The sequence below is a fragment of the Clytia hemisphaerica genome, unplaced genomic scaffold (genome assembly GCF_902728285.1).
Source record: "Clytia hemisphaerica strain Z4C2 unplaced genomic scaffold, Clytia hemisphaerica genome assembly, whole genome shotgun sequence".
Classification (NCBI taxonomy): domain Eukaryota; kingdom Metazoa; phylum Cnidaria; class Hydrozoa; order Leptothecata; family Clytiidae; genus Clytia; species Clytia hemisphaerica.
Genome location: NW_027103852.1, coordinates 1,491,178 through 1,501,437, shown reverse-complemented (window position 1 = coordinate 1,501,437; position 10,260 = coordinate 1,491,178). Strand labels below are relative to the sequence as shown.

General features: G+C 37.5%; 2 protein-coding genes across 2 annotated transcripts; both read right to left on the bottom strand.

Moving 5' to 3' along the window:
- Positions 1-783: 783 nt before the first annotated feature.
- On the bottom strand, positions 784-1,164 carry LOC136807874 (uncharacterized). Its single transcript, XM_067064492.1, has one exon. It carries the CDS (start codon positions 1,162-1,164, stop codon positions 784-786), a length of 381 nt encoding a protein of 126 aa, XP_066920593.1.
- Positions 1,165-8,644: 7,480 nt separating this feature from the next.
- Positions 8,645-9,691, bottom strand: LOC136807872 (ATP-dependent DNA helicase pif1-like). Its single transcript, XM_067064491.1, has one exon. It carries the CDS (start codon positions 9,689-9,691, stop codon positions 8,645-8,647), a length of 1,047 nt encoding a protein of 348 aa, XP_066920592.1.
- Positions 9,692-10,260: the final 569 nt, after the last annotated feature.

Genomic DNA, 10,260 nt, shown 5'->3' with positions numbered 1-10,260 from the left:
CGATCAAAACAAAGGAAAACAGTGGAAAGATTGTTGGACATTTACTCAGAGAAATATCCAGAATTACCAAGTTTATTTTGGATCGAGGTGCTAAAGTTACAGCGGTCTTAACAACCACCAACTATCGGCGTTCACCGCTGGTCCAAGGACTTGAAATAGCATGTGAAGTAATAATTTCAATGCCTACAACCATAAAAAACAACAACCAGTGCCATAACATATTGGCAATTTTGGCTAATTTGGCATTTTTCAAAAATAATGTCAATTTAAACTTGATTTCATCGATTTTTTCGATCTGGGAGGGATTTATTTGTTTCTAGGCTATATTTCAAGCCCTACTGGACCAATTTTGAACTTTTGAATCCTCAGATCCAAAGGTCGCAAGTCGTAAGTCTAGCGTTAAAACTCAGAGTTAAAACTCTACCTTTCGAACCTACTTTATTAGAGCACTTACGAATCGATTGTGGTTTCAAAACGTCCCGGCGGATTTCCCTTTTGTGTTATGTATTTTGTCACTGATTGTCTGAAAAACTAGAAAATGCTGATTCCTGCTCTGCGGGGGGTCCCACATTACATGAAAACCTTCTAAATTTGTTTTAAAGCATGGCTTTTTTGAAACGTTTGCTAATGACCAAAATCATTTTGTGAAATATTTAACTTTTTGAAAAGGTCCAATTTACGAAAAGTCAAAAACGTGAAAATTTCAGAAAACTGTGTGGTTAACTGTGTATATTATTTGAAAAATATCAAGAAAGAGTAACACAAGAGCATATGTAGCCAAAATCAATATATCAGCCTGCCACCACGCCTTTTTATAATTTTGTCCAACCGTTTTGGTATACTACCAGTAATTCTATCAATCATTCCAACGTCAAAGTTCTCAATGGTTGCCTTCACCCGGGCACTGAACTCGTTGAAACTTTCCTTAGTAATTCTGTATTCCAATGCATCCTGCGATAGCTTTCGACTGACAAAGTTAAAAATGTTCTCAATGGGATTAAGGTCTGGACTGCGCGGTAGAATGGAGAACACTTCGGCTCCAATGTCCTTGATTGCCTTCTTAGCCTTGGCAGAATTTTGAACCGGACAACCGTCCTGTGAGGAAGCCATACCCTGGATGTGTCGAGTAGTTTGAAAGATGGCAGGGAATTCTTCACGCACCATTTTAGCAAAGCTTTCACTGTTCCATCTGTTGTGGTACTGGCGACAAATACCACACCTCGGTTTGGACAAATTACCACCATGAAATTGGACATGCGGCGCCCTGCACCTGCGCGTTTACCTTTAATCGTGCACTAACCACTCAATCATTCGGCTCTTTGATGCCAGGCCATAGTTTTGGTGGAGCAGGCTTGATCTTGTGCGTGAACCCGGCCGGTACCATCCAAATAAGAATTTATATTCTTCATCCAAAAGTTATTTGGCAGTTTCCGGGCATTTCTGGCAAATGCCAAACGTTTAAGCAAGTCTGTGTTTTTCATAATCCCCTTACGACGAGAGTGAAGATATCTGTAAGCATGTCTTTGCATAACTCTCCCAACAGTGGCCATGGAAACTGTCTGGTCAATTCCTGCTTCCACAGCAAGTCTGCGTAAAGTAAATGGGCCGATCGTGCTTCTCATACGTTTGATGTGACGAATAAGGTTTCTTTCGTCGCGGGATGAGTCTCCTTGGACGTCCAGGATTCAGTTTTCGTTTATCGTGTGGTCGGTTGAGCTGCTTCACATGTCAGAAAATGATTGCACGGTTGTATTTTGGAAACTTCTTCATGATACGTCTGACCGGCATCTTCAACTCCACATACAGGAATCTCATGTAAAGGGAATCAGCGATGGAGGCTTTGCTCTGTTTTCTCCTCGTGCCATCCATTTCTTGTTCAGTAATTGATCAATTATGTAAGTTGTTTTTTCTTTTCTTTTATCTTATTGAGGTAATATAAAGGCGACCGGGTCACTTCGTGTCGGATTAAAGATGTCGGTTAAGCGTCTGCGTTATTTTTTTTACTGCGTTACAGTTTGTTCCATGCTTTCGGCTTTTACGAAACACCTGGCCGGGTGACAGTGGTATTCTCAAAACGCCCCCACTGTAGGGTGAGGCGACGTGCAAAAAAAAAAAAATAATTAAACATTACTTTTAGTCAGATAGGATCTAACGACACTACGGATAGCATACTCCTTAATAAGGAGGGCCACACACTCATGCAAGGCCACACCCTTCCACACCAATATTTCCGATCATAACAACAACAAGGCACGCCAATTGCTGGTAGCAACCTCATTCTGAAGTGTTGACTGCAAAAAAAAAAACAATTCTCCCCCCATAGACAACATGTGAAATTTAGAAGTCACACGTTGTGGAAACTAAGTCTTTTTCGCAAAATGCTCAGACAGTCATCTGCATAATATTGTGAGACTGACACCTCCCCTCACTCCCCAAGTCAATGTTGTTTGAATTCGAGAAGCGTTGATGGGCGTTGATGGTCACATTTCCTCCGATATCAACAACACCCCTGTCTCAGTGACCCGGTGGCTTTTAAAATTTCACCGGGGATAAAAAATTTTCTTTGGAAATCCAGTGGGGACACAGAATTAGAATAAAAATTTCAGTGGGGATTTCGAAATTTTCTTTTTTTTCCAAGTTTGTTGAAACAGTACAGTAAGTGTGATAAGCAAGCAATTTGATTTCAATCTTTATGTAATTATATGGATATGCATAATGCATAATAACATTTTCTTTCCTCCCACCCAGTCTTGATTGGGTCAATGAGGCTCATTAAGTTGAATTACTTATATATCATTTCCTCCCTAAGTTCATTTGGCCAAAATTTCCAAACACAGTCTATTTTCAACCCATTTTAATCATCAAAACTCCATAAAACCATTGAGTTTCAAGCCCGAAGGGCTAGAGGTCAATCTCTAACCTTTCTCAGGCAAGAAAAATTGAAGCCTTAAAATATGCGCCGTATTTTTGATGACGGATTGAATCTAGCAATTCCTTTGTTTTCGAGTGATATATTTTTCGAAATTAAGCGGTAAATTTTAGTTTCAATCTGTCATTTGTGTAAAAACCAGGCGGGTCGCTCAAGGCCGCGCAACTTTGGTAGGATTTGTTGGCTTCAAATCCTACCAAAGAGATTGACCTCTAGCCCTTCGGGCTTGAAACTCAATGCATAAAACTGCATGAAGAGCACAAAGGTTTAAAACCACTGTAAACAGTTTTTCCCGTGTCTCACATTCTAATAACAAAAAATCGGGATTTTCTAGCCTAGCTGAGCGCGTAGTACTTAGGTAAACAAATCTGTCAGTTTGTTTCGCTTAGCTTGCGAGCGTGCAAAATATATATTTAAAGGTATTTCAAAATCAAAACAAATATGGTAGACAATCTAAATTGGATGTTAAAAAAATTGGCTGGCTGGATGAAGTTGCTTGACAATGAACAGTCAGTCTTAAAGATAAAGATTATCAGTTAAGAGTTAATCAAAGATAGAATAGCAGTTTTTTAACATAAGTTTTCAAACTAAAGTTTTGTATAAATGTTGTTTTTGAGCATAGGCGGGTAGCGGGGTTTTCTCAAAATCTTCAAGTTTCAGTGGGGACCGGCGGGGAAATAAAAATTTTGAAGAGTTACTTAGTGGGGATCTGGAAAAATTAAAAGTTTTCAGTGGGGATTCCCCGGAGGAAAATTTAGCCCGTTTTTTTCCCCGGGGACAAAATTTTGGACTTTTTTTTCAGCGGGTGGGGGTGCCCAGCGGGTCTGTGACACGGGGGTGTTCAACAACATTGATTTGGGGAAGCGGGAATTAACTTGAAAGTCTCACTATTTTCACAGATGATTGTAGGTGGAATTGACGAAGATCAAAATTCCTTCGATGAAGGACGATTTAGTAACCTGAAGCCATTTGATTTGGCACATTTTGAAATCAATTTCAATAAAGAGCAGAGAAGGCTGAAGTCTAGGCCGTGGAAAGGTATCGTAAAAACGACACAGTAATTCTGCGAAACCTCTAGAGTCCTTTTAGACGGATAGATAGTTTTCGAGTGACGACAAAAATTTACTCTTGATTAACAGCATGGATTTATTACAGAGACTCTGGATAAACATCGAATGAAAGGGTGGAGAGCGAAGTATTGTATTTCCATTGTTTCAGAAAACAATCGATGTACAGGCTTTGTCCGCAAAGGACAACTGTCATGTCGGCTCCAACGACTCTGATTTTGATAAAAGGATTAATGCTGTTATTACGCACGAGCGAGCGCAGCGAGCGAGTGCGATTCTTTTGGCAAAAGCGCGGGGAAAAAAGCTGATATGCGGGGTGATAAAATCGATTTTCAGCTCTTTTAGCCTCGTTTCCATTCAGACTTTCGTCGTCGTGTGCAACTGTCTTAAGTCCCAATATGGAGAATTGTCGCCTGCACCCGACTGTCTGTTGGAAGCATTATGTAATGGATTTTTTCCAAATCTCTTTGTAAATCGAGCTCCGGCGTGATAAACAGTAGGGTGTTTTTTACGAGGATGAAGACATCATTTCTTCGAGAAACGTTGCGGGAAAATATAAGTATCCTTCTCGATCGGGAAACGTCGCCTGGTTCGGAAGCGTATTGTTGATCGGACTATACTGCTTTCTAACAGTCAAAACAAAGATGGCGGCAAAAATAAACAACTGGTTGCTAACTGCTCTTTCGCTATTTTTCTTTGGTTTTTATGCTTTAATGAGTTGAATTGGATCATTATTTTTGTGTAATTGTTCCAAGAAATTGTTGATGATGAAGTTTTCTTATTATTCATTCCTGGATTTGATGTTTCGTTTGGTTTGGCATGAGAGATGCATGAGACATGCAATCTCTTGAAAAACAGGACATTTTATCAACTTTCACAACAAACTAACTTCAATTTTGCCCGTACATTTACACAAATTCTAACAAGGCAGGTGACTGAATATTTTTGGATAAATCTGACCATGCTATAAATACTTGCAACATCAAAATAGTTTGAACTCACTTTTTTATGATGGTCAGATGGTAGTCTAGAGATACGGTACCCAAGGAAATGGTTGTGGTTGGATATGAACTGGTTAGCTTTAATGTAAAAATTTAAACCTGGAGCAGAATTTACTGATTGATGATTGAATTTCCCTTGGCGTTTTAAAAATGCAACGTGGAAAACTTTTGGTTGTGAATTTGGACATTCACTTGCACGAGATTTTTGCTGTGAATTTGGACATTTTCTTCCACATGCGTTTAAAACGTGGAAAACTTTTGGTTGTGAATTTGGACATTTTCTTCCAAGTGCGTTTAAAACGTGGAAACTTTTGGTTGTGAATTTGGAAATTTTCTTCCAAGTGCGTTTAAAACGTGGAATTTTTTGCTGGGAATTTGGACATTTTCTTCCACGTGCTTTTAAAACGTGGAAAACTTTTGGTTGTGAATTTGGACATTTTCTTCCACATGCGTTTGAAACGTGGAAAACTTTTGGTTGTGAATTTGGACATTTTCTTCCAAGTGCGTTTAAAACGTGGAATTTTTTGCTGGGAATTTGGACATTTTCTTCCACGTGCTTTTAAAACGTGGAAATTTTTGCTGTGAATTTGGACTTTTTCTTTCCTGTGCACTTGACATTTTCTTCCAAATGCATTTAAAAAATGTAGATAAGTTTTGCTGTCAGGCAAAAATAAAAAAATGTAGTGTTTTCGGAATGCGGGTGAAGGAAAAAATCTCTAATGCGGTCGACCAGAATTAAATTCCCGCCAAATTTAGTTTTTTCGTCCATCCGCCATGATTTTTTTTTCTTCTTTTGCATTACACTTTTTTTATATAAGAACTAGTAAAATTTGTCTGAGCCTCGACTGTTCTTATTTTTTTTTGCACTTTGAGCCTCTATCATGTTCTTATTAATATGATGTTAGTGAGGTATTTTAGGCATTATACCCAATTTTTATTTACTTTGAACTCTAAATTGCTTGAAATTGAGTAGTTTCAGGCTCAGCATTGTTCTTACATTGTTCTTTTTTTTGGCGATTTTGAGCCTCGTTGTTCTTATAAAATTGTTCTTATAAAAAAGTGTATGTTTGAAATTATGTTTCCCTGTTTTGAAAGTTTTTTACTTTTTGACATGCATTTCAAAAAATATAACTTTTGGATCTGTTTGGATGCTATAATTTCTTACTTTTTCTCCAATATTTTATATATTTTACCTTTTTTCCAATATTTTATATATGAAAGTATATGCAAAATATTTCATCTGTTTTGAAAATATAAATTTTCCTTTGGTTTTCTTATTGTAAAATATTCTCAATTTTTGATGAACAAAATTTTTGTAGATATACATTACCCCCTGATTTAAGAAAACGAGAAAAGAGAAAAAGACGAAATTCCGTTACTTTGCGCAAAGTATCATAAGACATTTTTTATACCAAAAAATCCTTATTATGTTAGTTTGTTTTGAAAATAGAATATCAACTTTCTTTTGGTTCACCAGAGTTTGTACATGTTTAAAATGCATTGATAGAAATTTTCCTTGCTCTCGTGACGATCATGAAAAGTATCGTGACGCAAACGGCTGGGTACAACTTTTTTAAATTTTATCATCAAATGGCTAACTTTCTCATTCCCGGGAAAACATACCTGCCCCATCTCCGGGATCTTTTCACTTCTGTTCTAGGCGTCTCCAGCAAAAATCGGTGTTAAATCTACTTTTGTGGCGTTTTGGTCCTTTTCCGTTGTACACTAGCAATCAGAAAGTTCCGCTGGGAATAAGGAAGTTTAGCAATCCTACGGTATGTAGTGTAAAAAACCTTTCGCTTGCGAACACGAGATTTTCGTATCGTGCGTAACCCCTTTTACAATTGATTTCTAAAAAATTCTCTAACAATTTTTATTTGTACTTTTGCTTGCCGAAAGTTTGAAAATAAGTACTAGCATACCAAGTGAATACATTTATTAAATCTGGTGTGAGTAAAACATCATCAGGCAAGTAAAATGAAACAAAATGCTTATAATGACACGACATTCTCTGTTGGGTATATTTTTCCAATAGTTCTCCGAGAAGAGCTGAGATTAACATATATTAGAGGTGAATCTCATAGCTCTACTGTGGTATGAAAGTATTTGGCACGTAGTCGCACGGTTGTTTATTCAAGCTTGAAGTTTGAAAATTTCTGGTGCCAATATTCAATTTCTTATACATAACATGTTTTTGCAACTTTTTCGCAATATAAAACGGCACAACGATACATCATTAATAATTAACTAGCTGAGTTTGAATCGCGGAGGAAAGCTTAAAGTCTTTTTTGGGAATTGGATAAGTGCTCTTTGATGAGGAAAGGCAATAAAAATACTACGATAAATGATTTAATAGTGGAAGCAGGGTGAACAATAATGTCATTACTGCGGACAAGGCTTGTACATGAGAAATTGGCAAAAATGAGTCAGTTGTTTTTCCAGTGTCTTTAATAAATCCTTGTTAATAGGCACCCAACTCTTTTCCGGATAAGATATAAGGACTATTGGTTATGTACTTTTGGCAGGGTTTTTCAAAACGGGAAGTTCTTGAGAAAAATTTTCAAAAGGGACAAAACAAGTTATGTGAAGCTTTGTTTTTCAAGGAGAAAAGAATAGCATTAATTGATTTAAAAGAAGGCTGTCACCGATCTTAAAAAAGTTTTAAATAGAATACAACATATTTACAGTAATTTTCATGAGTTTTACCTTTTGTCAAGAATGTAATAAACTCGGATACAACATAAATTGGCTATAGAAACTTTTAAAAAATAACATCCACCATGTTGTTTCATGTTGAAAGACTCCGGCAGTAAATGATTGAAAAAAATTAAAGTTAATGCGAGCGACTACCGTGTACCACTGTGGTTGGCAGCATGACTGTAATTTTCCAATGGTACTGAAATGATCGCGAATGGAGAAGCAATGTTGAAGTCTTTTGCCTTTTGTGGCTAACTCGTAGCAAAGTATGAGCTTTTAATATCACTCAGCCAGTTGAAATTAATGTCTACATCTCGTCTTTAGTTGCCGATTATGTACTCGTCTGTGATTGATGAACCTCGTGACGTCATGAAAGCCAAACTGTTGACTTAAAAATAAACAGTAAAATTTGTATGCGCTGCAAGAGGAATGAGAAAAGCGAAGTGATATAGATCAGACAGAGGACAAGTCGAGATATTTGGCTAGTATGAAAGGATGAGACTTGGGAAATGCAAAAATAAAATAATCTTACTCCTACCTCGACCAAATATTTGGATGTAATTTACTTGCACTGAATAGTAGTATTAAGGTTGCAAAAGTAAAGTAACTTACATTCCAAAGTGATGATTGACCATTCCGATCACTATCCGCATTGTGTGTTGGTAAAGTTGAATCACATGATTGGTATAAGTTGAGTTATTTTAAGATAGACAACATTTTTAATAACTGTAACTGAAAGTGAATAATGAAAAGGTATAATAGATACAAAAATTATAGATACACACAAATCCAACAACCACGCAAACCCCGATTCTTGATCGCTTGGAACCCTTAGACTTCAAAGTATCAATAAAATGAAAGAAAGACTGAATTCTCCACAGAAGAGATAATAATATAACACGAGAGAAATCCTGTTATTTCAAAAGCTCAAAGACCAGTCTATGGAATTTCTAAAGATTTCTCAATAGCATTATTATAGATCCCGCTTTTACACTTAGTCTATGCTTTGGCATCCCACTTGGTGTGAGCGAATGGAAAAACTCCTCTGGTGGATAGAGATCAACTTCTTCTTGGGTGTCAGCCATCACAGAATCAAAACTAAAGTATGTGCGAACATCACCGCCTAAACATCTTAGAATTTTCTCATTGATCTCCAATGCTTCATCATTAGTTGGCGTCAATATTACTTTAGTTGATGGATCATTATCGTTTTGGAAATTAAATATATGTGGAACCAAATCGGAGTTCTCGGGTAACACACATTCATCAGGAATTTGGATACATCCTTTAAGAGGATCATCTGGTTTCACCGGTGCGCCGGCCCCAAGACAAAGTAAGAACTCAGAAAATTCTTGTTCTCCAGGCCCTGTCCTCATGTTTGTATGGAGATAGAATGTTCTAACCAATGCCCAGATGTAGCTAATTGTGATACATGCTTCTACAACCTGTGCCGCAGTGCCTCTCTTAACCACAGGAAGTGTCTGCCGAAAATCACCGCCCAGCAAAAGAACCTTTCCAGCGAAAGCAACATCACTATTACTTATATCTCTCAGCATTCGGTCAATAGCTTCTAAAGCATACTTAGAAATCATAGAAGCTTCGTCAAAAATGAATATGTGCTGGCTTCTCAAAAAGTCAGCATGTTTGCTCGTTGGTTTCACATTACATGAACAACCATCATTGACTGGTACTGGAAGCTTGAATAAATTATGACAAGTTTTATCACCATCGAGTAGAGTAGCTGCAATCCCTGTCCAAGAAGAAGTTGCAACACAGAAGGATCGAGCTCTTGCCTCTTTGATGATGTAATTATATGTGAATGTTTTCTCTGTACCTCCTGGACCATCAAGAAAAAACACTTTAGAAGTACCAATATCATTCACAGCAAGAGAATTAAGCACAGTGTCAGAAATGTTGGTTTGCTGAGGATTTAACAGCAGTCTAATCCTGTCTGCCGCCTGCCTATTCTCTTGAACATTAGGTTCTTCCTCGTGCATATAAATATTCTAGGGAGGCAGATTAAAAGCCACCAAGGTTTTACCAGCATCTTCTAAAGTCCTGAGTAGCTCAGCTAAAACCAGCTGTTCAGCATGCAATGCATCGTGATACCTCAAAAAGTCTTCCATCATGTCCCCTTGAATGATTCCCACAATTCATTTGGGCTATTTGGCTCGCCATGAATAAGTATTGTAGAAAAAGTTTTTCTAATCTTAGCTGGAGAAGAAACATGTACAACTTCACCAAGGGTATTGACCCAAATGTTGTCATCCTCCAGAAGACCTCGAGCTAAACATGCCTCCCTGAAAGATTCAAATATCTGACCATCATAGGTTCTCAAATCTTCAAAAGACGTAGCTCCTGGAACATGAAGCAATAAAACTCTCAAAAAATATCTTTCTCCTTCCCGGAGGCTGGCACTATACATTCTAGGGATGACTGTACCACGTTGTCTAACTTTCCACTTTGATGTGGCTTTGACGAAAACATAATTGTTTGGAATATCAGGATAGAAAATAGTCCTTGCAGTTGGGTCATCTTGGTTCAATTTAAACCAAGCTGTCAACAT